Source organism: Neomonachus schauinslandi, chromosome 10 (genome assembly GCF_002201575.2).
Source record: "Neomonachus schauinslandi chromosome 10, ASM220157v2, whole genome shotgun sequence".
NCBI lineage: Eukaryota > Metazoa > Chordata > Mammalia > Carnivora > Phocidae > Neomonachus > Neomonachus schauinslandi.
In genome coordinates, this window is record NC_058412.1 from 214,815 (window position 1) to 241,241 (window position 26,427).

General features: G+C 43.7%; 2 protein-coding genes across 5 annotated transcripts in view; one reads left to right on the forward strand and one right to left on the reverse strand.

Moving 5' to 3' along the window:
- SH3YL1 (SH3 and SYLF domain containing 1) overlaps nucleotides 1-16,596 on the reverse strand; it is a 37,246-nt gene extending 20,650 nt beyond the window's left edge. Inside the window, exons 1-2 of one of the 2 annotated variants that reach the window (XM_021697425.1) lie at nucleotides 16,489-16,596; nucleotides 1,266-1,376 (exon numbers count right to left, since the gene is read on the reverse strand). In XM_021697425.1, the coding sequence (XP_021553100.1) occupies nucleotides 1,266-1,376; nucleotide 16,489 (112 nt within the window). In that variant the 5' untranslated portion in view covers nucleotides 16,490-16,596. Of the gene's footprint in view, nucleotides 1-1,265; nucleotides 1,377-16,488 lie in introns of those variants that run through there. The other variant, XM_021697424.1, reaches the window with a different exon arrangement.
- Nucleotides 16,597-17,394: 798 nt separating this feature from the next.
- Nucleotides 17,395-26,427, forward strand: part of ACP1 (acid phosphatase 1) — a 15,402-nt gene continuing 6,369 nt past the window's right edge. The window contains exons 1-3 of one of the 3 annotated variants that reach the window (XM_021697398.1): nucleotides 17,395-17,475; nucleotides 22,109-22,182; nucleotides 22,270-22,383. In XM_021697398.1, coding sequence (XP_021553073.1) covers nucleotides 17,433-17,475; nucleotides 22,109-22,182; nucleotides 22,270-22,383 — 231 coding nt within the window. In that variant the 5' untranslated portion in view covers nucleotides 17,395-17,432. Of the gene's footprint in view, nucleotides 17,476-22,108; nucleotides 22,183-22,269; nucleotides 22,545-26,427 lie in introns of all 3 variants that reach the window. The other 2 variants (XM_021697399.1, XM_021697400.1) reach the window with 2 other exon arrangements.

Consider the following 26,427-nt stretch of genomic DNA (forward strand, 5'->3'; position numbering starts at 1 on the left):
ATTTTACTGCACAAAATCCATGAGAAATAATCCATACTCAGATGTTTCTATGTCAGGAAATACAATTTATCCATAAATTGGGCTAGCAGGCTGTTGTGTATGCAGATGCTGATATATATATCAAGAAATGTCTTCTATCTCCTGCTTCAGAATATTGCTACTGAAAATTCAGTTTTTCTGGTTGAATTTTCTTCGAGTCCTAAAGTAGTACTTATCAAACTGGTATGTGCAGCCAGATCACTGGAGATCTTGTGAAAAATGCAGATTCTGACCACTGAGGCCTCAGTGGAGCCTCACTGTTGCATTTCTAACAAGCCCCCCGGTGATGCCCAACTGCTGGTCGAGTCTGCACTTGGAGTAGCAAGGCTTCTATGAAGCACGGTTTTCCTGATGGGAGTAGTGGCTGGACCAAAGTAACAATAATAATAATAATAATAATAATAATTATAACAACAAATTAAATTTTTTTAACACTTAAAGGTCTGCTAAATAACTTAAAAAATCTGGCTTAAGAAATTAAACTAGTTTTAAAAAAAGAAGTTAAACTAGTTTTTGTAATGCAGGAAGTTTCCCACGCCCATGATTAATTAAGAGGGAAAGTAGTCTGTAGCAGTACCCAAGCTAGTTTGCATGTGAATCTTTGCCTCCTGTCAAGGAGGAGTCCTCCTTGAACCACCCTGTAGAAATAACTGGGAGTGGAAATAAGCAGGTAGTGGTTCCCAAAAGCCCATCTCTAGACTCAGGTCCTTTGTGGTCCACCTTGCGTTAGAATCCCGGCCACTCTGCTCCAAGGGTCTGACTCAGCAGGTTTGGGGGGAATTTAGGCACTGTATTTTAATGATCCAAGGAATATGATGCACAGCTGGGTCAGGAATTATTGACTAATGTCTTCTTCAACCACTATAAAACGTAAAAATCTTATCTCAAAAAAGAAAATCCAAAATTAAATTGGTTTATGAGATTAGCTAGTGATTTTGCAAGATAACCTTGTAAAGACCTCAGAAATTGAGGACAATGACAGGTGAGTTTGGGGAAAGCCAAAGTGGGCACTACGAAGGGTAAGCAGGAAAGGGAGCCTCCACAAAGGTAGAGGGCAAAGGGAGGTGTGGGGGCCCCAGGAGACCATCTGGCATATCAGCCAGGAGGATAACGGCGCTCTGAGGGCTTGCTGCTTTTAGGGGGTGCTCTGCCTGAGGTCAAGGAGTACACCAAGTAACTCAGACAACAAAACAAATTTAAAAATGAGAGGTACATATTTTATTTACCAGGAATGATCTTATCAGGTCCATTTCTGGAAGTTATTTCCGTGAATTCTCTTAGAATTTTAGCAGCCTTTTTTGCTTCCGATTTCAAATTGGAAGGTATAGGATTATTCACTGAAAGATTAAGAAAAGGAGATTTTAATGAAAAAGTATAGTAAATATGAGTTAGAAATTTATTATAATTTCATTTTTTCTCATGCACAATTGAGTATTAACCAATTGTATCCATCTAGACAAAAGAAATGAACTGGAAATCCTCAAATTATTGTCTCATTTCTATTTTCCTGATAAATTCATTCTGAGATTGGGAAACCTTAAACTCTCAAAATCCCAGAAATTATAAAATCCTGGTTCAACCTCCCAATTGTGTATCTGCTCTCTGTAATCTTTTTTTTTTTTTAAAGATTTTATTTATTTGAGAGAGAGAGAGGAAACGAGCAGGCGAAGAGGGAGAGGGAGAAGCAGACTTCCTGCAGAGCAGGGAGCCCGATGCGGGGCTCAATCCCAGGAGCCCGGGGACCACGACCCAAGGCCAAGGCATATGCTTAACTGACTGAGCCACCCAGGTGCCCCTGCTCTCTGTAATTCTTAACTCATCTCAATGCTAACTAAAAAACTTTAAAATTTAAAGAATTAACAAAAGATGTAACTTACAACTGTCTATAATAAAAAATATAAAATTTACTATATCTGGATATTTTTGTCAAAATATTTAACTATCTGTATAGATTATTCTTACTAGTAAAATTCTAAGAGACTCAGGAACTGAGTGATTACTCCCATGTGTTTGTATAGCATTCTACCTTTAAGGCTTGCTTTGGTGTTCCCCAAGTCATGCAAGCACGAACTTATCCCCACAAAGGCACAGAAAACCCTCCCAGACCTGAGGTATGTGGGGATGGTCGTCCCTTTCTCACGGGACAAAGGAATCCGAAGAGCCAAAGAGATCAAGAGGCTTCAACTTCACATCTGGTTCAGGCCCTCAAATGCATTTTTCACGTCAAAGATGATGTTTTCAGCTACGAAGTGCCATTTGTTTGGGTTCTTTCCATTTCTGTCCTCAATCGATTTATGTTGTTCTTTAAATACTTGAGCGTATTTTAAAAGGTGCTTTTTTATCCTTGTCTGATAATTGCATCATCTCTGGCCTCTTGGGATCTGTTTTTGACAGATTTTTCTCCTAGTTATGGATTAGATTTTCCTATTTCTGGCCATTTCTAGGAAAATTTAGTGGATGCTAGATATGAATATTTCCCCATGAGTGGCTAGATTTTGTTGTCTTCTTTCGGGCTGGTGCCCTTTGTAGGGGGCAGTGCAGGGAGTTACCTGCTTGTCAGCTCAGTCTTTCCCGGGCCTACTTCTGTGTTTAGCTCCAGTGCCTGCATTTTTGACGTGAGCCCTACAATTATGGTGTGACTCTTTGGGTTCTATCCCAGTGTCCTCAGGGGTTTAATGAGCTCTCTCCCCTTTGGATGGTGGGAACTACTTCCCCCCAACCCTCACTGAATTGAAAACTATTCACTCATGGCTTCCTCATAGTGGTTCTTTGCTCCACCTTGGAAGTTTTACCTGTACACCTAGGGTTTGGTATTTGTCCAAGGATTCGTGGGGTTCCCTTGCAGATTTCTTGAGCCCTCTCTTCGGGGATCCTGCTTTGCAGAGTCCAGTTTCACTGGCTTCCCCAAAGCCTGTTGTCTCTTTCATGCAGTGAGAGCAGGAGCTGGGGTTGACTTCCTGGCCCTGCGGCCCCTGGACGGGCCTTCAGGCAGGAAAATGGGCAGTCTTGGTGTTCAGCTCACTTCTCCCTCTTCCCTGGGGTCCTAGACACACTCACCTGACATCCAACATGTGAAAGCAGATACTCGCTATATTTTGCCCGGTTTCTAGGGGTTTACGGTAAGTGGCAGTAAGTTTCTTTGTCATGAACCTCTCAGTGTGCTTTTATTTGTTGAGTAATGTTAAATATCTTTCCATTCCTGTCAAATCTCTCATATTGTTCTACAAGGGGGGTATTTCTCTGTTTCTTATTCATTTATAAAGTAAGGAAATTAGCCTTTTTCTAAGTCACAAATATTGATTTGCCATTTGTCATTTGCCTTTAGAATTTTCTTATGATGGTTTTTCTTTTTTTTTTTTTTTAAGATTTCATCCATTTATTTGACAGAGAACACAAGTAGGGGGAGCAGCAGAGGGAGAGAGAGAAGCAGACTCCCCTCTGAGCAGGGAGCCCGATGCAGGGACTTGATCCCAGGACCCCGAGATCATGACCTGAGCCGAAGGCAGACACTTAATGTACTGAGCCACCCAGGCGCCCCTTATGATGGTTTTTCTTTTGTCTTAATGAAATCAAGTTCATCTTCTCTTTTAAGTTTTACAAGTATCTCTAATTAAACAAAATGATTCACAAGTTCATATAGAAAAATAAACAAGCAAGAAAATATAGGGAAAACGTAGGAAAAAGAAGAATGAGGGGGACAAGCTCTTCCAGAAGGCACAACATACTATAAAGCCTCCAGACTTGATAGTAGATGTGACTGTAGGTAGAAAATCCAATTTACAAAATAGAAAATTCAGAAATTGACTCAAATACATAAAATAATTTAGTATATAATAAAGATAGCACCTTAAGTCATTGTAGAAAAGCTGTATTACACAATAAATAGTGATCTTTGAGGGAAAAAATTCATCCACCGCTCCATGTTACATAGGGATAAACTCCAAATTAATCAACAATTTGAAATGCCAAAAATCAAACCATAAAAGAACAAGAAATTAGGTGAGAACTGCTTTTCAAATTCATAGTGCAAAAGGCCCAAATATGACAAAAAAAGTCTATATTTTTAAATGATCAGAAATCATGGCATAAGCATACTGTAAACAAAGAGGAAAAAGTATACATATGTAAATACTGAGGAAAAAAGCCACCCCTACTATTAATATCCCCCAGTACTACTGTCTGCATTTTAGTGTATGCTTCGATTGATCCCTATTGCTAAATATGTAGATTGTTTCCATTTTCAGCTTTTATAGATACCACTGCTGGCTGGCAATCATCTTTGGACAGAATCTTGAGTTGGAATTGATAAATCAAAAAAACCCAAAATTTGTTTATTATATTACCAAATTGTCTCCTAAAAATACTACCCAAGTTTAACTGACTGAACCACCCAGGCACCCCAAAATACCACCCACGTTTAGAACCACTGGGTATTACCATAAAAAATTCCACTGTTACGGGTAACATTGGGAAAAGCGAAGTCCGTACATCAGAAAAACAGGATGACAAATTTTATTTGAATTTATCTGAATACTAGTGAATTTTTCTTTTGTTTGATTACATTTCCTGTTTTGCATATTTTCTGTTCACATTCTTTGACTGTTTTTCTGGTGCCATACTCCTTTTGTCTATAATTTTAATCATGTTGCAAGTCTATGTCTCTGCTTGCTTTTTAAAAAAATTATTTATAATTTTTCAGCATTTGTTTTTATTTATATGGCAACACTTCTCTGGGCTTTCTACTGTTTTCATCTTTCTATTACTGTGACTAAAGGCCTTGATTAAAAAAAATAATAATAACTAAATGAAAACAGCCACTATTCTATATTCTCTTCCAGAGCTTATATTTTACATTAACTATTTGGCCCATCTCAAACTTATATTGGTATAGGATATGAAGAACCTAGTATTTTTTACATACACAACATGATTTATTGAATAATCCACAGCACTTAATTAAAAATGTCACCTTCATGACAAAAGCAAGAAAAATATATTCATATATGCATTCACATATTTAAAAATATATGACAGAGATGACATGGTAGTTTAATAAATTATTCTGGGACAACTGGTCATTCAAATAAAAACAAAATAAAATTAGATTATAATACCACATCATATACAAAAAATTTCAATAATTGATTGCCTTAATATTAAAGGCAAAATTTAGTACTTTTAGAATAAAAGTAATAGAAAATATCTTTATTATCTGGGCAATGAAGGAATACCCTAAACAATGCACAATAACAGGAAACTATAGATATATTCATCTACATTAAAGTCAAGAAAAAGTTGTGTCAACATACGTTTGAAAAGAAGAATATAAGTGACAGCCTGGAAGATATCTGTCATATGCATAAATGGCAGAGATCTAGGGTTCAAAATAGAGATTTTTTTTTTTTTAAGATTTTATTTATTTATTTGAGAGAGAGAATGAGATAGAGAGAGCATGAGAGTGGGGAGGGTCAGAGGGAGAAGCAGACTCCCCGCTGAGCAGGGAGCCCGATGTGGGACTCGATCCCAGGACTCCAGGATCATGACCTGAGCCGAAGGCAGTCGCTCAACCAACTGAGCCACCCAGGCGCCCCAAAATACAGAGATCTTTAAAATCAATAAAAATACAAGAGGCACAACAGAAAACCGGGCAAAGTGTTCAATTAGTTAATTCACAGAAGAGGAAAACTCTGTGGCTGGTAACCACCTGAAAAGTTGGACGTGCAAAGTAAGGCCATAGAGTCCCCATTTCTCATCCCTTGGGTTGATGGGCGTGTGAAGGCCTGCCAATGCATACGCGGGCTGTGGTAGAAAGGGGAGTCTCCTGTCTGTTGGAGGGGCAGAAGTCAGTGGAGGGCCCTCGTGAGGACAGGCAGACATGAGCAGTTCCTACAACCCACCTATTTCACTCCTAGGTGAAATCGCAGGTAAAGGTCCACAGGTGTGCTCACTGAGGCCTTGGTGAGTTGAGTGCTGGCTCCCAAATTCTCATCCACCTGGCCCCTGAGAATGGGACCTTATCTGCAAAAAGGGTCCTTGCAGATGTAATTAAGGATTACAAGGTGAGATCATCCTTGGCTACCTGGGTGGGTGGACCCCAAATCCGATGATGAATTTTCCTTCATTTAGGATTCAATAAAGAGACACAGAGGAGGGAAGACAATGTGGCCACAAGCCAAGGAGCACCTACCACCCCCGGAAGCTCAGAGAGTCCAGGAGAAGGATCCCCCACAAGCTTGGGAGGGAGCGTGGCCCTGCTGACACCTTGAATAAATTTCTGTTCTAGGGGCCGGCCACTTTGCGGCAATGTGTTGACAGCGCCGGAAACCAACACAATGTGCATAGATCGGTCACGGAGGCAGTGTTCCCAACAGCAAACCAGTAAGAACACATAAAAATAAACACATTCAAAGAAGGAAACAAATTTTCCTCAAGAAGAGGATGAACATGGTTTGTTGTAGCATTAAAACTGTATTCTCTAACTTCAAACAAACTAGATAGACACACACCAACGTGGAAAAATGGGAATAACATAGAAAGGAAAAACAAGTTGCATAATGATATATGGAATATCCTACATTCACGCCAATGTTTTAAGGCATGAACAAAAGCAGGTATATATATTTTATATAAAACTTATATGTAAAATATAAAATTTATCTGTAACAAAATACATATAATATTTATGTGTAAAATTTATATATAAAATATAAATCTATATAATCAAAGTGTAATGATATTTGATTTGGGGGTGGGGTGGTCCTGGGGAAGGCTTCTACAGGGGGCCTACTTGAGGTTTGTACTTTTCTTAGAATAGGTAGTGGGCTGTGCATGTAAATTATGTTATCCTCAATAGTCCCTTGTGTGTCTGAAATATTATATAACAAAGATTGTTCAGCATAAGCTGAATATTATGCAATTAAATATTTAATACATTAGTGGCACCTTATGACCCCTGCTGTAAAAATTTATATTATGGATAATGACTCCGTAAGTTGTTTATCATTTCAAATCTGACCTCTCAGGGCCAGCAACATTCGTTGCAAGAAGAAGCGTGGAAAAGTAAAAACTGTGTGCTTACCTTTTACACATTCCTGTGCACACACACAGCCTCACCCTGTCCCGCACATATACACGCAAATAGGCACAAACAAAATTCAAAGGACAGGGATTTGGTGAGAGGCTACACACTAAATACTTAATTGTTATGGGATGCATTTGGATAACATAGATACTTCTGGAATTTGAATTTTTAGGAGCTAATATAGGTTACTCCTCATCTTTTCAGTCATGTACTTATTTAAAAATGAAACTATCCCATCTTGATGATGGTACTGAGATACTGAAAGCCTGATACTCTCTTCATACTGCTGTTTTTACTGGTAATGGTTTCTTTTAAGCACAAAGATGAACCAGAAAAATTTTCAGAAGCATGTAATTTTTATATAGGGAAGGAATCCTAAGGCAGCCATTCAAAATTATGTCGATTTACTAGTAACCTTTAAATTTGTCCTATTATTAACGCTTTGATTATACAGTTTGGATTTAGAAGGTCTCAGAAAAAATACAAACCAGAAAAATTCCAATTTCCATAGTCATAAAGACATTTGGGCTTTTAAAGTACATTTTATGGAGGAAGTTTTTAGCCACGACTCTAGGGGACACACTAATGACATACGATTGTTTTTTGGTATTCCTCGTGACCTAGAAAATACATATATGGTAAGGGGCATTTCCAATTTTCCGGATTTCCAGTACAGTATTGGTACAACTGATAGATTTTATTTTATTTTATTTATTTTATTTTTTTATTTTTTTTTAAAGATTTTATTTTTCAACAGAGAGAGAGAGACAGCAAGAGAGGGAACACAAGCAGGGGGAGTGGCAGAGGGAGAAGCAGGCCTCCCGTCGAGCAGGGAGCCGGATGAGGAGGTTGATCCCAGGACCCTGGGATCATGACCTGAGCTGAAGGCAGATGCTTAATGACTGAGCCACCCAAGCGCCCCCAACTGATAGATTTTAAAAGCCATGATCGGTGAGCATATGCTGAGATAGGAGTGATTTCGTTTCCATTTTGGCTGCTAACGAGAAGAGGAGGTGTGAGTCAGCAAACGGGAGCATAACTGGGAAACTGACTAACACAAATCTGTCTGCTCATAAGGTACATGCATTGATTGTAATTTGCATTATAACTAGATGAGGCATTTGAGTTCTTAATTTCTGTTGCTACCTAAGATGAGGCACCGTGCCTTACCCTTCATAGGATGAATGAATTTCACACAGAGGGTTTACTTTATAGGTTGTGCGGCTGGGACAGCTGGTTGCCCACCCATATGTGTGCTTCCGTGTTACCATGCGAAACCGTCCCCGGGGGCAGCTGCCCAGAGAAGCTGACAGGACAGTTGAGAAGGACATTTTCTCCACCTGTCGCCGTCACAGCCCCAGGACGGATGGAGAGAATATCCCTGGATCACCACCTGCGGAAAGCCGCCCACTACCCAACACCTACACTGGACTATAGTATATGAAGGAGAAGTAATTCTTATTGTGTTAAGTGATTGAGATTTTGAGGCTTTTTATTGCAGCTAATATTACCCTAATTATTACATTTTATTTATTTATTTTTAAAGATTTTATTTATTTATTTGACAGAGAGAGAGAGAGCACAAGCCAGGGGAGCAGCAGAGGGAGAGGGAGAAGCAGGCCCCCCGCCGAGCAGGGAGCCCGTTGCGGGACTCGATCGCAGGACCCCGGGATCATGACCTGTGCTGAAGGCAGATGCTTCACCGACTGAGCCACCCAGGCGCCCCCTAATTATTACATTTTGAAAATTATTTCTGATCTCTGAAGAAGAAAGATGGTGGAGAAGTATTTGTAATTTTCATTTTCTGACTTAAAGACTAGATTTGACTTGTTTTATATATATTCTAATCACTTAATTCGTTTGGAGAGGTGGAAACATGGGTAAAAACACTTACGAATATGATCATATATATGTTAACATTCTTATCTCTTTGATTACATAGTATTCATAATACACTATTTGCAAGTCCTTAAAAAAGCAAAGCAGTGGTTTTGCCTTTCTATTACATGGTAAAACATTTAAGATGCTCCTTCTCTGACCAACGGCTCCTCTTAGTGTTCGCCTTAAAACATTCAGTGTTCTGGGGTCCTTCCTGGGCTCTCCTCTGGGTGCCCCCACTATGCTAACCTAGAGCAGGTGCACGCCTGGGTCCACGCGGAGGTAGAAGGGGAACAGCAGGTTGAGAGGTAGTCTGCTGTGAAAATTATTTGTCTGGACGGCACCCAAGGCTGAGCGAGCCCTCAGCAAGGGCGGGCTGGAGGAGGTGCACGGTCCTTGGAGGGGGCGGTGGAGGGCCATGTTCCCCCAGGTTGGGCCTGCTCCGGGGCTGGTGGGCCACGCTCTGGGGTGTGGGCAGTCAGCAGCTCGTGGCATGGGCCTGTAGTTGGAGCCCGGGTGCTGGCAGGAGCTGCGGAGCTCTGGTTCCGGAGTAGAGGGGACTCTCCTGGGCTTGGGGCTGGGGGGGCTCCACCGTGTCCATGGGGCGAGGCCACATGGCTGACCCTGCGGAAGCTCATCACTGCCCGCTTGATAGGAGTCACGCTCTAAGCAACGCCGTTGCTGATCTCAGAGCCCACACTGAAGGGCACCCTGGGAGGTGAGGGGCAGCAAATGGATAAGGGGCCCCGCCCCCAGGGGTTGGCCGCCTGTGGCCCTGGGCCAAGTCCAGCCACCGCCTACTCACCTATGGCCTGGGAGGTAAGAGCAGTTTTTACATTTTTTTTTTAAAGATTTTATTTATTTATTTGAGGGAGAGAGAATGAGAGACAGAGAGCATGAGAGGGAGGAGGGTCAGAGGGAGAAGCAGACTCCCCGCTGAGCAGGGAGCCCGTTGCGGGACTTGATCCCGGGACTCCAGGATCATGACCTGAGCCCAAGGCAGTCGCTTAACCGACTGAGCCACCCAGGCGCCCCTAACATTTTATTTTTATTTTTTTATTTTTTTAAAGATTTTATTTATTTATTTATTTGAGAGAGAGAGAATGAGAGACAGAGAGCATGAGAGGGAGGACGGTCAGAGGGAGAAGCAGACCCCCCGCCGAGCAGGGAGCCCGAAGCGGGACTCCATCCAGGGACTCCAGGATCGTGACCTGAGCCGAAGGCAGATGCTTAACGACTGAGCCACCCAGGCGCCCCTCACCTATCTTAATTTTAAAGAGACCTCTCTTTTCCTCGTTTTCTATAATTCTTACATTTTTTTTTTAAAGATTTTATTTATTTATTTGAGAGAGAGAATGAGAGAGAGAGAGCATGAGAGGGAGGAGGGTCAGAGGGAGAAGCAGGCTCCCCGCCGAGCAGGGAGCCCGACGCGGGACTCGATCCCGGGACTCCAGGATCATGACCTGAGCCAAAGGCAGTCGCCCAACCAACTGAGCCACCCGACATCATACTATTTTTTTTTTTAAGATTTTATTTATTTATTTGACAGAGAGAGAGAGAACACAAGCAGGGGGAGTGGCAGGTAGAGGGAGAAGCAGGCTCCCTGCCGAGCAGGGAGCCCGACGCGTGACTCGGTCCCAGGACTCCAGGATCATGACCCAAGCCGAAGGCAGTCGCCCAACCAACTGAGCCACCCAGGTGCCCAGTTTTTACATTTTTAATGGCTAAACAAATTAAATCAAAAGAATGATAATATTTTGTGTGAAAACACATTTTCAAAGATGTAACCAGTAAGATCACATCATAGACCACCATTAATAGCTGAACATTTGTGATTTATTTTTATGATAAGAAACACTGACTTTGAACCTCAAGTAGCAAAATGTTCTCCCATATAATCACATTTGTCTCACCACAAGACTTGTATTACAAAAAAAAAGTTCTCAATTATTATGATATTTAAGTTTTATCAACTAAAAAAACTGTGGTTGTTGTTTTCTGTCTTGTCTACACATATCCTCAAATTTTGTTTCTTGGCCTGCAAAGCCTAATATATGTACTATCCGGCCCTTTAAGGAAAAACACTGCCAACCTCTGACCTCTTGAAATACAACTCATTCTTCAAGACCAATTTAAAACGCTGCTTCTAAGTGAAACCATTCTGCATCCCCTTCGAATCACGGGCATGCGATTAAGCGGGATTACAGCGGTGGGTCTATGAGGTAGCCTCCTGTCTCTGCTGCCTCAGGCACTGTCCCTTCCTCACATGGGCTCGCACAGGCCAGCCAGCGCCCCGGGTTTCAGTGTTCTCACAAGGACCCACTGCCTTGATCCACCTGCAGGAAAGAGTGAAGAGCGGAGGCCAGTCCTCCTTCTACGTTCCCTGCCAGGGTCCTCTTGTCCCCCAGGCCCCACTCTTTCCTTCCTCCCCACCACCAGCCTGGCCCAAAGATGACCAGTTCTTGTGGTGTCTATTCAAAGCCTCCTGACTGGTTTCTCTGTTCCTACTCTTGAACCCCTACGGTCATTTCTCCATAGAAATGCTCCATTTAAATAATAGCTAAGATAACAGTACCCCATTGCTTACATCCCTCAAAGTTTTTCCATCATATTTAGTCTGCACCATAGCCGATATCCTTACTCTGTCTGTCAACCATATATACCTGTCTGCATCTATATCGTTTGTATCTATCTGCCAATCAATTATATCTGTCTGTAGCTACCATGTCTGTCTGTCTGCCTATCATCATCTATATCTATCTATCTCTATCTATCTATCTATCTATCTATCTATCTATCTATCTATCTATCATCTATCTATCTTAGTCTTTCCTGTACATCTCCTTCACAACAAGGTAAGCACCACGGGCAAGTACATCGACTATTTTATTTTATTAACTGTAATATCTCCAGCACATGCCATAACGACATATAGGTAAGTGCCCAATATACATGTGTTAAATGAATAAAGTATTTGTGTGGCTTTTGGGAATTAGAGGTCAAATCCCCGTGAGGACTAGACAGAGTTCATTTAGAAGGAAATGTGCTGAGTAATAGAAAATTTCTCTGCCTCTTAGACGTTATAATATTTCCCAGACCTTGCGAGAGAGAAGGACCAGAGGGAAGCAAGGGACAAGCTGATGGTGCAGCATCCTAAAGTAGTCCTTTCCAGGTCCTCTAAAGAAAGGGAGGATGAAAACAGAGAAGGAAACCCAAGGAGGTCTGATTGCCATGAGACCAGCACTACAGCCCTGTGCATGCCCAGGGCCAATACGACTCACCCCACAAAGTTCCTGTCAGCCCAGGAGGCACAGGAGGGCCAGCAGTTCTGCCCGCAGGAGGAAACTGCACTGTCCTTTTATCAGCCTGGACTGTTAGAGCCTTGTGAATGCAGCAAGGGGCAGCTTAGCAGCATCTCCGGGATTAGTGGTATCTGAAGACCGAAAGCAAATCTGAGTGGGCAGTGCTAGCCCAGACCTGGCATCACCCTGAAATATGACTGCCTCCAGGGAGAATGAAGAGAGACAAATTTGAGAGAAAACGAGGGCTCATGATACATGTTCACATTTTTGGCACTTGAGTTTGTGATTTGAGGCTCACATCCACCCAACTGTCTCTTCTTCCTACTTCCTTTGTGTTCTCAACTTTTTCTTTTCGCACCACTAAACTACAACACTTACAGGCCAGAAGCAGGACGTTTTCCTGATCTCTGTGCCCTGCAGTGCCTTGTGCATATGTCTAGACGCTCAATTCAACTTCCTGAATTGGATTAGCACACTGTGGCAGAGATGTGTTCCTGCTCCTCCTGAATATCTCTGTCTTGTTTCAGAACCAGCACAGTTTGCCTCTTTCATTGATTCTGCCCCTGGAATGGGGCAGGTGACCCAACTGTGCAAATCAGAACAAATCTTGTACCACAGCCGAGCTTCAAACCAAAGCTGACCCGTCAGCATCTCACCAAGTGCTGGTGTGGAGCTGCCAGAACTCCTCTCTCCCAGGCACTTCCGTTTGGACTTGCTACAAGATTTTGTCACCACAAGGGGAGAGCCTGAGAGCACAGCCACACAGAAGGGCATTGGACAAGAGCTGCGGAGAGAATCTGGGCTCTGCTGGCCCTACCGGAGCCCAGGACTAGGCAACAGCTGAAGCCACAGCAGCTCGGGACTGTCCAGTGACTTGGACCAGCAGGCTTTCCCTTTCTGCTAAAGCCAGTTTGGATCAGAGTTTCTGACACATGCAACTAAAACTTAGTAAATAGTACATAAATCTTACCCCCAGAAGACTTTCTGCTGTGAACCCTATCAAGCAAGCAGAATTGAATCAGTCAAATAAGCAAATTCCACAGTTGAGAGCTGCTATTGCAAACATCCTGCTGTGGGGAAAGGTCGCAGCCTTTTTTGTAAACACGGGAAGGGGCTATTGGACTTGGGAATTCAGATACGGCCTACGGTGCCTACGCGCCACAGAGTGCGGTCGCTAAGCCCCGTGCACTGGCGGTTCACGAGCCTGGTCACCGTCAGGATGCCTTCGTGTTCAGCTGAACTATACAAGACACCAGATAATTGGTTTTAATAGCGCAGATTTTTAAAATTTCTGATAAAATCCCATTGATTGGTCATAGTTATGTATAGCGGATTTCTCTGTTAGAGCCAACAAATAATAACAATTTAGACATAAGCCTCAGTTCCTGTCCTCAGCATCAAATCCTGGCTCTTTTCCTCGGCTGTGCCATAAAGGATATAGAGAGCATGGTCTGGTCAGAATGTTGGCATCATTATATCACTGAAGTTATGAAGATACAGGTCATTACTAAAGAAGCCTTTTAAATTTTAAATCATGGTTGGCATCTGAACATTCATAAAAGTCTTGAGTCTCTTGAATCCCAAGGCAAATTCTCTAAAGATATTTGAGTTTCCTCCTGAGAGTGAATGGCTGCCAAACCTCAAGCTAAGAAACTTAGCTTAAATTTTTCTTTAAAAAGTGATTAAAGCATTTGAAAATGTCCATACTAAGACAATTTTATTGAAATTAAGAGTTTCAAAAATACTGGGAAGAAAATTTTTACTTTGGAAACCTCAAAAGCTTGAAAGGAGCTTAAGCTGTGGAAATAATTTACATATTGATCATGGGCAATAAACTAGGGGCTGGGTCGCTGGGGCAAACTTGCCACCTGGGGAGAGAAACTGACCATGGATTAAGCACCCTGCACCCCATTGCTCAAGGCCAGGGCTTCCCAAACTTTCCTTCATATCAACAAGCATCCACAATAATATTTTCCTCAGTGGATGCTCAGCTATGAGAGAGGTACCTACAGGAAAAGTTTAGAAGTTTAGAAACAGTTTTCCAAATGTCCATTAATTAGATATTAACCAAATTATTAAGCCTTATAACTTACATGAAATAAAGGTTAATTCACTGAATTGATAAAACCCTAACCAAAATCAAAGGAACTAGAATGCTGCTAAGGAAATATATAGAATAGATATATAGAAATATATAGATATATAGAAAATATATAGATAGATTAAATCTTAGTCAAAGTAGAAGAAACTTCATACATCTATGTAATTTTTTAGAAGGCTTTGACATATTGCCCTTAGCTCAGAAGCTTTATTAGAACATTACTGTCTTGAACACCACTGCCTGACAACTACGGACATCGTTTCTTTCTTTTTTTTTTTTTTTTTATCGTTTCTTAAGTGGATTCTTATCTTTCTGTGGCTTCGGTTTAACTACTTCCTTTGACTCAAGGGGACAGAACTTATCAGTTCAAGAAATCAAAACTGGTCTCTCTGGTCACATCAGCAGCCTTCATAGTCCAAACTTTAAACCAAATTGGCCATTTGAACCCCAAACATTAGTGTATCCTGTGCTTCTTTTCTCCTCCCCCTGACCCCAGGCTGCAGATGTGGGACAGAGAGTAGGGAGTGGTGAGAACTTAGCTTTCAGCATAAGGAGAACCTTGACTTAGACTCACTTTATCTTTTCTCAAACTAAGGAGAGATCCTGGCTCACAGCAGACTACACATGCCACTCTAGTCTGATCATTTGGTGTAAAAAATGGACTCTTCCAAAGAAAACAGAAAATTCAGTGTGCTTAGGTTCTAAATTGCATAGGATTATGTCTTATCACGACACACTTGCAAACAAGGCAACAGGTAGAAGGACTTGTGACAGGCAGTCAGTCCAGCAACACAGCCAGCCAGATTTCCCTCTGACCCATGAGGCACCACATCCTACTTTTTAGGTGGAATAAAAGCCTCAAATCACTCTTGATGAGCAAAGACTTGTTACTATTATTTTTTAATCTTACAAAAGATGAAGGTTAGTATTTTCTCATTTTACAGAAACTTTGTTTAAATAGAACATTAGCAAACCAAACAGCCAATTTTCCTTAATTTAAACAAGATGAACAGGATGGAAGTTATAATTTATTTTGATTATTCTAACCTCCAACATAGTAATTTGCAAACACCTGAGCAGTCAGGCACTGCACAGGTAATGCAAGAGCAGGCCCACGCAAGGAAGTAAAGGGCTCCTGGGAGGCCTGTCATCTCTCTGGAGTGCATCTTCTAACTTATTATTAATTAGGCATCTCCCAAATCTCAATAAAAACATTCCTGAGAACAAGAATGCAAGAGAGGCATGTTCTGTAAGCAGAAGAAAACCTGAAAATCTTCTCTCCTACGGGTAGAACTTTCTGGGCCCATCAGATTCTGACTCCCTGAGGGGCAGGGCGCCCTGTCTGTGTCATTCTTTCCAACTCAGCCCTGGCAGAGTTGGAAACATTTGTTGAAATGAAGTGAAAAGGCTACGTTTCTGGCCAGCAGGTACATCTCATTTCTTTGTGGTCACTCACCAGTTCATAGCACTTTCCTAACTTGTTTCAATATGAAAGATCCACTGCAGCAAGGAGATCCACAGACGCGCTGTGCTCCCAGGGTCAGAGTGGCCACCCCACCCACCTCTTCTGCTCTGAGACCTCTCTACTCCAAGCGGTTCCCCAAACAGCCTGGCTGGTCACAGGGAGGGCCAGGTGAGTGTGTGGAGGGCCTGGCGCACTTCGGGGCAACCGCCCAGCGCGCATCTTCCCGGCCTCCTGCCCCCCCCGAGTCAAGCGCACGGCACACCCACACCACCCTGACAGAGCTTAGGGTGTCATTTATTGAAACAAATTGGAACGGAAAGGCAGTAACTAGTAAGTGGCTTTCCAAACATTACATAATCACAAATAACATAAAATGAATTACAGTAGTTAAAATTAAACGTTAGAGCTTTTCTGTGAACGGAAACGACCGTGGTCGCGTCCAGAGAGCTGGTTAATCTTTGACAGTTCGCGGGATGACGACAGCAAATCCCAAAGACACGCTCGTTTCTCGCCCTCTTCGCCAACCATTTACCCTCTCCAGCAAAGCTTTTTAAAGGGGAAGGGGTGGAGGTGACCCCGATTCTGGGTGAGGCTCAGGGGCGGTACCGACACCCGTACTCACTTGTGACCCCGGAGCCTGGTCCTCTCCGGCGCCCCTCGAGCTGCGGACACCTACCCAGGAACAGGAAGGGCACCCTCCGCTTGGCCCCGCCTCCCAGGGCAGGGACGGGCCCCGACGAGGCGCACACCTGAGACAGGTAAGGGAGCAGGTGAACACCCCGCTTTTGTCCAGTACAAAGCACCTACTTTACATATTCTCTGGACAAAAACAACACAGCACTCGGGGTGGCAACTAGGGAAGGTCTGCTCTGGACCTTGTCAGTCCCATGGTGGCTTCTAAAGCATCTCATCTTAGAATTGGGACAACCTAGGCCGACGGCCCCTGTCCCAGAACGGACGGTTGTGGGCGGCAGGGCGACGCAGGGGTCTCGGGGTCCGGGGAGGTCCTCCTTGGTCCTGTGCGGGCTCCGCTCACCCCCTGATCGCGGGCCTCGCGTTTGAGCCGCGCGGCCCAGGTCTGGGGGGACGTTCACCTGAACCCCAGGAGGGAGAGGCCTAACTCTCGGTCCAGGACCGGCCCCTCAGGTGTCGGTCAGTAGTCCCACGCACCCCCACCACGTGCTCCGGGAGCCCTCCCCCGCCCTCCGGTGACCTGCGTCCAGCCCCCCCAACCGGGACCCTCCCCTTTCCAGGTGACTCAGGCCCCGCCCCCACACCGCCACTCTCCTCGGAGCTCCTCCCCCTCCCGAGGCCCCTCCTCCGCCTCCTGACCTTTTGCCCCACCCCCCCACCGCCCCCCCCCCCGTGGCGCCCCTTCCGTTCTCGGAGGACTGTGGCCCCCCCCCCCGCCTCAGTACTGCGCAGGTGCAAGGCCCGGCGCTCGCCCCGGGGCGGAGCTAAGGCCGTACTGCGCAGGCGCGCGGGGCGGGACCCTCGAGGTGCGCATGCGTCGCGCAGGAAACGTCCCGACGCGCTCAGTGGGCGCCTGGGTGTGCGCGCGGGAAGATGGCTGAGCAGCTGTCGAAGTCTGTGCTCTTCGTGTGTCTGGGTGAGACAGCGCTGATCTAGCCCCACTCTGGCTTTCCCGAACGGTCGGGGTGGGTCTCATGCGTTTTGGGCTGCGCCGTCGGGCCAGGAACGGTGATCGGGAGGAGGCCGGGGTCAGGGATACCGGAGGGTGGAATGGAGCGCCCGGGGCTTTTCCTCCGCGCCGCGCACTTGCTGGCCTGTTCTCCAAGCTGGGTTCCCTCACCAGCCCAGCCCACTCTCCAAGCAAGGTTCTCTCTCTTACCTGCCTGTTCTGCAAGCGGGGTCCCCTCTTACCCTGCTCGGTCCGATCCTCTCACCTGCGCGTTTCCTATCCAAGCCGGATTACCTGTCACCTCAGTCCGCTCACCTAGCCGTCCTCACCTGCAGCACCGACACTGCAAACCAGGGTCCTTTGCGTTGCACACGCCTGGCATCCCTGTTTCTCCTTCATCGAGTAGACCCAAGGCTGCTGGACTGATATACTCTCTTGGGGCCTCCCGATGCCCCCAGACCCATTACAACCCTGGTTTGCTGGCTCATTTTCTTGGCCCCTGCTTACAAATGGATGTAAGCTAAAGACAGATGGAGTGCAAGGATTCTGGATTTCTTGGCTATAAAAGCCGAACCAGGGAGACCGGATTCTCTAGGTGTCTGTGTAAGCAGACTCATGTGCCAGTGTTCCAAATTAGAATTCACTCTCCCTGTAGTTGTTGGAATAGCACCACAGGGTTATATTTCTCAGTGTTTGCACCCTGTCTCCTTAACCTCCAAGCGAGGAAGGCCTAAATCATCAATAGTCCAGTTACTTAAAATCTTCTGATGAGTCTGCATTTCCTATGGACTAAAGTTTCCCCACCTTTCTATGCTGCCCCCTTCAAGAAGAGGATGGAAGTCTGCCCATCTGTTTCCGCTTCATCTCCATACCTTTTCCTGCCCGTGCCCTGTGATTTGCTGTCTCCCAGCAGTTCAGGTGCTTAACGCACCTTTGTGTGGTTGTTTCTGGGCACCCATATTGCATTTTCCCTGGAAAGACTTTCTGTAAGATTAGGTCCACATATTCTCTTTGCTTTTCCCAGATCCTCTAAGTGGAGGTCGTTTACCTATAACCCTTTGTAGACACCTTTCATTATATGAACTTTATTGTAATTACTTGATAGCCTCTTGGGATCACATCTAGATTTAGCCCTCTTGAGGGCAGTAACTGTGGCTTATTTTTCTGTATTTCCAGCTTTAAGACAATATGTGACAATAACTAGGTATTTGCAGAATTGAATTTCTGTGAGGGGAAAAGTAAAAGGGCCACCTTGTTTCAGTTTGGTAGTGGGCATCATTTGGTTTTTAAGCTCTCCATGAAGGCTGACTTATGGAATCAACAAATTAAGATTAAAGGGCAGTTCAGTTCATGTTGGGCATCTAACAGGATTCCATTGCCTTGTTTATTTTACTTGGTGTTGTCGATTATGCTGACATAATGCACCATGGTGGTTATTAACAGGGGATGTATGTGTCTATTTATCTTCCATACAATTTTTTTTTTTTTAAGCAACTGCTCTATTACCAGGCACTCTTCTGAGTGCTAGGGATATGGTAGGGAGCAACAGACAAAAGTCCCTGCCTCTGCGGAGCTCACGTTCTGTCACCAACAACCAAGTACTTGGTTACTTAGTAAGTTGGTGATGTGTTAAGAACTGTAGAGCAGGGAAGGAGGTGAGAGTGGAATACACTTTTAAGTAGATGAGTCAGGGATGGCCTTATCTATAAGGTGACATTTGGGCAAAGACTTGAGAGTTGAGAAAGCAAGCCTGGGTCTTCCGGGGCTCAAAAGAAAGTGGGTGAACAGTTTTGAAATGAGAGTGCTCGTCCTGTTCACATTGGCAGGGAAACCACTGTGGCCTGGCCTAGAGACCCAGTAGCCTTTTTCAACCAGACCTTCATCTGTACCTGAACTTGAAAGTAATTTGAGTGACTATTTTCTCAATGCCACCACAAATACATAACTAGAACTATTCTGGATGGGTAGGAAAGGTATTTCCTTACATAAAAATGAGCGCTCTGGGGCAGGAGTCTGTGAACTCCTTATATAAAGAACCAGAAAGTAAGTGTTTGGTGCTTTGCAAAAGCAGACCTAGACAATACATAAACAATAACGCTTGACTGTATCCCAGTATAACTTTATTTACGGACACTGCAGTTTGAATTCCATGTGGTTTTTCTCATGTCACAACATGTTACTCTACTTTTGAGTTTTTTCAGCTGTTTTTATAAAGGTAAAAATTATTTTTGGTTTTGTCGGCTGTACACAAAGGTGGTGAGCAATGGATCATAGTTTTCAGATGCTGTTTTAGGGTCTACAGAGGACGTGTCTGGTGAGGCCATGTGAGGGCTTGGGCTTACTCTGAAGGAGATAAGCCACTGGAGGATGAAGCCATTGAGCAGAGGTGGGACATTTAGAAAGAAGTGTTCAGCTGCTGTGTTGAGATTAGACTGGGCAGGGGTGAGGCCCCAGGGGTGCAGAGGGGCATGTGCTGGATCAGAGAGAGTATCACCGGGGTGGGGGGGGTGCTGAGTGGTCATATTGTGGGCAGGTTTGAGGAGTCTATGAATGCCATTTTGCACGATAGCCTGTGTATACATAGAGCAGTAAGAACGGTATATTTTTGAAATGTAAAAAAATTCTTCCTTCAAAGCATTTATTTGGGCTCTTTTCAGACTGAAGTGTGGAGAGGAGTGTCAGATGTTTTCCACTGGTAAGGCTAATGGCAGGAAGGAACTGTACTCCTTATTTTGGCAAGATTACTGAAAGTGTCCTGTGTTTTTGTGCCACAGAGATAGACTGAATGGTTGAAGGCCCCAGGGCTTGTGCCTGGTGACTGTCAGTGGTGTTAGGTTACCTCTTTCCTACTTAACTGATACTTCTTGATACTTCCTATGTGCTGCTCGTTGTGGGGGGTGCAGCCCAAGGTAAGAGACACAGTCCCTACCCTGGGAGAATTTCATTTTTTCCTTTGGTGAGTCTCACTCCTTGAAGTACAGATATTGAGTAAGAGGACGTATCATGCTGCCTAATTTGGAAAAAACAAACTTGAGACCTCACAGATTGAGCTTTTTTCTAAAGAAATCTGAAGATGACATTTTAAGTTTTTAGAACTTTTCCAAAGGTGGAACCTGAAGTATTGAAGATTCTAATGTGAGTAAAGAGTGACCCGTGTCTTAACTCTGCTCCCGTCTATTCCTCTTGTTTTTTGTGTTGCCCTCTGTAGGCTGAGTCTCCACCTTTAATTCCAGGCTTTGCAGCCCTGCAGTTGTTTTCCTAACTTGTGGAAAGGGTCTTTTTCTTCAGGCCCTTTTACAGTGCTGGGCTCCTGTGTCATAGACATGCAGAATATGTTTGTTGAACATTCTCTTCCCACTGGACCCACAGAGTCCACATCCTGGGCACAGTTAAGGTTCCTGTAACCCAGACCCACCAGCGCACATTCATTGCTCCTTACTCATACAGCCCCCTAATTTAAATGCCCATTAAAGTACTCTTCCTAAGAGATCAATTCCAATCTTCCTTTTTTCCTGATAAGGAATTTTCTTATTATCTTATTTATGCTTTTAGCATAATTCCTTAGGATAATGGGCATGTTTTGTTATTCCAGGAGGTCCTTACATAGTTCATGCATGGTGGGTGAGTCAGGGTGGGGTCTGTGAGCCACACATTGGGGATGGGGGAGCTGGACGGTTAGTTCAGCTGCAGGCCCATTATTCCATCACTCATACCTACTTAATGAAACTCAGTGAACCCTTGGCATTGGCGCTCTGGGAAGCATCCTGAATTGGTAATACTCTGAGTATTGTTCTAGATGGATGACGAGAGGGTGACACGTGTCGGAGGGCCAGAAAGCTTCAGGTTCGAAACTCTTCCAAATCTGCCTATGCTTTCTAACTTTGGCTCTTTCTGCTTTGAATCTTTTTGTTATGATAAAACTGTAATCCTAAGTCTAGCATTTTCCTGAGTTTTACGTGTTCGTCTAGAGAATTATTGAATGTGTGGGGACTCCTGGATCTGTAGCCAGCTGCTCTGAACTGAGGGTGGCCCTGGGGAATCCCTGAACTTGCAGCCGATGTTGGAAGTTCTGGGCAGGCTTGGTGACCTGGAGGGAAGCACCCTTAATTCAGCCGGCCGACTCCCAACAGACTGCACCCTGAAAGTTTGTGTTGAACTACTGTTAGGCTGAAATTTGGTTGTGTATTTTATGAAACAGTATTCATCCTTATGTGCAATATACTTGAAAATACATATTTTTAACCCTGTTGTATTTCATTTTAAAAATAGGCTCATTGCAACCCACTTCATTGATTTCATGAGTTACTTCTGGGTCATTTATAACAGCCTGAAAAACAGTGATTTCAGTTGTAATTGATTTTCTTATGTCTTGGTTATTTGTACTTTGAGTACTTGGACAGCTGGTGTCAAATCATTGAGCTTGGGTTTGGTCAGCTCTTCCCCAGAGGTCCCACTGTGGATGCACTGGTAGGATGCTGACCTTGCTTTCCTTAGGGAGGTGCTGTTGCTGTGTGTCAGGTGGGTGAAGTGGTCTCTGGCATTCAGCATTTGCCCTAGCATCAAACCTGACGCCCACTCTCTGCCTTCCCCTCTTTTTAAGGTAACATCTGTCGGTCACCCATTGCAGAAGCAGTTTTCAGAAAACTTGTAACTGATCAAAAGCTTTCAGATCATGTAAGTACCATTCTCTATCTTAAAGAGGCCAACCTGACTGCCTTTGCGGCAGGAAATTGTGAAAAAAATTCTTTTTTTCTCCTGCAGTGGAGGATAGACAGTGCAGCGACATCCACGTATGAAATAGGAAACCCTCCTGATTATCGAGGGCAGAGTTGCATGAAGAAGCATGGTATCCCCATGAATCACACTGCCCGGCAGGTACTGTACTGGAACTTGAAGGTGCACATGTGTGTTCTGTGTTGCAGTGGGTCATTGACAGCGGCGCTGTTTCTGACTGGAACGTGGGCCGGTCACCAGATCCAAGAACTCTGAGCTGCCTCAGAAATCATGGCATTAACACAGCCCATAAAGCAAGACAGGTAGAAGAGATCTCATTTAATTTCTAATACTGGAGTCCCCTAACTTGAGACGTTGTGAGTTTAACCACACTAACGTGCTAATAAGTGTTTATTCTGGTCCGTTTACATAGCTACAGGATACCCATTTTTTTTCACTGCTGGTTCCACAGTTCTGAAAGGTGGGCATGATCTTGGAATTTACTTATTAAAATGCATTTATTTTTATTTTATTTATTTATTTATTTATTAGACAAAAATACAAGAGAACAGATAGATCTATACCTTTATTTATTTACTTTTCATTAAGTTTAAATCCTTGAGGGGTACAACATCACACAGATTCTGTGGCCAATGGCTTTAGCAGGAAGGTTGCTTCAGAATTTGGCACGAACCATGCCACTGTTTCATGAGCTCGAGTTACTTTTCCCCAGATTACTCTGGTTTTGTTTGGCTTGCCACCAGAAGTCACTGTGTTGTTCTTTGCTTGGCACACATAGGCACATCTCTTGCCTAGATAGAATTCAGTTTCATCTCAACCTTAGATTTTAAGAGCTGTGTGCTCCCTCTGGTTGTGGAGACCCCGCTTATAGCCAGCAAAAATGGCCTTGGACCACAGCCTTCCGGACATATTTGGTGTTTTAGGAGTCCTATTCCCAGCAGGGCTCCATAGGCTCCAAGATGGCAGAAAGAGAAAGGCTAAAATCTTACCAGAGCCCTGCCTAAGACCTGGAGACCTGAGTTATAATCTCCTTTTTCATGTCCATCTGTGTGATTGAAACATTTAAGCCCTGGTAACTAGTCTGCTTACATTACAAGTTTATTGCTAGAATAAAGTTCTATAATATCTACAAAAATGTATTTTCAACAGTGAAGTGTCTTAGAAATATAGGGTAGTACTGGTATTATTATGGATGCATATCCTGCACCCCAGCAGTTGGACTTCTGGGTTTAGGTTCCGGAGTGCTGCACTGTAGAACATTCTGGGATAAGGCAGGTAATGCTGTATCTGCTCCATTCAGTGTGGAAGCCACTAACAGGCCGTTGTACATTTGAGATACGGCCAGTGTGATGGAGGAACTGAAGTTTATTTTTTAACTTACTTAAGGAGCTGCCTGGAACTAGTAAGCACGTCAGTGGACTGCACGGTTCAAAGATTCATGCACAACCACTGGGAGAGCGTGAGGGTTGTAGCACCGCAGTGAGACATCAGAGCCCAGGGGCGGGCACATTCCATCACTAGGAGCATGCCACAGGTGTGTGCTCTGGCACCTTCCATGACCCCAGGGGCTAGCTGCTAAAGAAATGGGCTTCATTTCTGATACAGAATGCTTCATATATTGTTATGAAAGGAAAGTTACTTTTATCACTATCGTTATTTTATGGAGACTCAATTAGATGTTTAAAAATTCTGGCTGGGGCGCCTGGGTGGCTCAGTTAAGCATCCGACTCTTGATTTTGGCTCAGGTCATGATCTTAAGGCCATGAGATCGAGCCCCACATCAGGCTCCCCACTCAGCAGGAGGCTGCTTCTCTCCCTCTTTCTCTCCCTCTGCCCCTTCTCTCGTTCATTCTCTCTCTAAAAGAAATAAATCTTTAAAAAAATTAAAAAAAAAAAAACAAAACCTGGCTCAGTCTTCTAACTTCTTTTGTATCCAACCTAACAAAATATGCAGGCTCTGTAGGCCAAACAAGGCTGTGGATTAGCATCAGAAACAATAGGCTATGTCCAGTGATGAGCTCTTGAGGCCTTTAAAATGAGAAGCTGCCAAATGTTTTGAAAATCAGTTGTGAGATATATTACATATTTAGAAGTATGGCTGACATGTGAGAGCTGCAATTTAGTATTGGTGTTTGAATGAGAACTTAGTGTAAGACTGGACAGAGACTCTAAGGTATCTTAAACCATGTCTTTACTGAAAGCTTTTCAGATTGCTTACCATACAGCATTGTATTTTTATTTTTGATCATTCTCAATTTTTGTCCTCTCCATTACCTTGTTAGGGAAGGGAATAGTTGGTAAACCTGTTTTGCACATGGAGAAACTGAGTTCTGGAGAGAAAATATATAACTTACCAAAGGTCACCCAGCTTCAAACTGGTAGACTGGGATTTGACCATAGGCTTATTTGTTTGTTTTAATAAAAACATATACAGGTATGAGCCAGAAAGTTCCCAAAAGTGCCACAGAAACACTGCTGATGTGTTAATGATGTCTCATAAGCTAGTAATACACACGTTACTTTGGCTTAGATAAATTTACTCTGGAATCTGTGAACTTCTCATTTCTGGCTGTCAGCTGACTCTCTATGTTAACAACTAACTATTTAAGTTAACTGCCTTAAGGCCTGACCTGTTCTTTTTTTTTTTTTTTTTTAAGATTTTATTTATTTATTTGACAGAGCACAAGCCGGGGGCGGGGGGCAGCAGGCAGAGAGAGAGGGAGAAGCAGGCTCCCCTGAGCAGGGAGCCCGATGCGGGGCTTGATTCCAGGACCCTGGGATCATGACCTGAGTGGAAGGCAGACACTCAGGCAACTGAGCCACCCAGGCACCCCAAGGCCTGACCTATTCTTACATCGAATTCTCATTGGATAGAATAGTACACATTTTTTAGATCACATGTCTTAATCTCCAGGATTTGGACACCTTGTCCATTTCTACTTTCTGTGTTTTAGAGAATGCAGATTTATTTATTCTGAGTAGTGGTTCATGATTTCGAGCAGTCACACTTTCATGTTTTCTGTTTTTAAGATCGGATTATATTTTGTACACAAGTATATAATTTGGGTAAAAATGAAGTATTTTAAATACACATGTCTTAAAAAGCTAGAAACTTTTAATTTTTAAAGATCAATTGTAATTGTTGATTTTAGAAGTAATATTCCCACACAGTCTGTTTCTTTCCCTTTTTCTTTTCCCCTGTTCCTTTTAAGAAACATTTCTCGATGATTTTTTTTTTATTTCAAAACACTGGTAAGATGTGTTTTATAAATTAGTATTGTTTTAGATCTCTCTTACCCTTTAGCATCTTGTGATTGTTTATGGGCTTTCTTTTTTTATTTTTTTTTAAGATTTTATTTATTTATTTGACAGAGGGGGAACACAAGCAGAGGGGAGCATCAGGCAGTGAGAGAGGGAAGAGCAGTCTCCCCGCCGAGCAGGGAGCCCCACGCGGGGCTTGATCCCAGGACCCCGAGATCATGACCCGAGCCGAAGGCAGACGCTTAACTGACTGAGCCACCCAGGTGCCCCTACAGGCTTTCTCTTTAGCAATTGTCGGAATGTGTAAGAGAACTATTCTGTTACATTTCTTAAAATTTTGATTTTCCTAATACTTTCAACCTGGGTTTAATAAATAAAATGTGTTTAGGGTGCTTCGTTTTTTTGGGGGGGGGGTGGTGTGTGATTGCACATCCAGTTAGTTCTGTGGAGATGTTTGCTCTGTTACACATTCGTTCTTCTCATCAGCAAACCTTTCACATTTGCACAGGTTGTCAGTGGGTACTTGGGACCAGTACCGCTCCCTCCACTCCAGAGGTCATTAGTCAGGTTCTTTCTACCTTTTTAACTTAGGACCTTGGAATCCTATAGTGTGTGCTCTTTCTGTCATCTTTTCTCTGTGAGATTCTCCATGGCCTGTCTTGTAGCGCTCACTGATGCTGATTTCAATACCCTGTTCCAGACGTGCTGCAGTTGTATCTCTTCTACTGTGGATGGACACTTGGGCTGTTCCTAGTTTGTGCTGAGTGCCCTGGTGAATATTTGTATGTTTCTTTGGGGAACATAAGGGTTGGATGCACACCCAGGATCACACACTGTCAGGGTGGATGCACACCCAGATCACACACACTGTCAGGGTTGGATGCACACCCCAGATCACACACACTGTCAGGGTTGGATGCACAC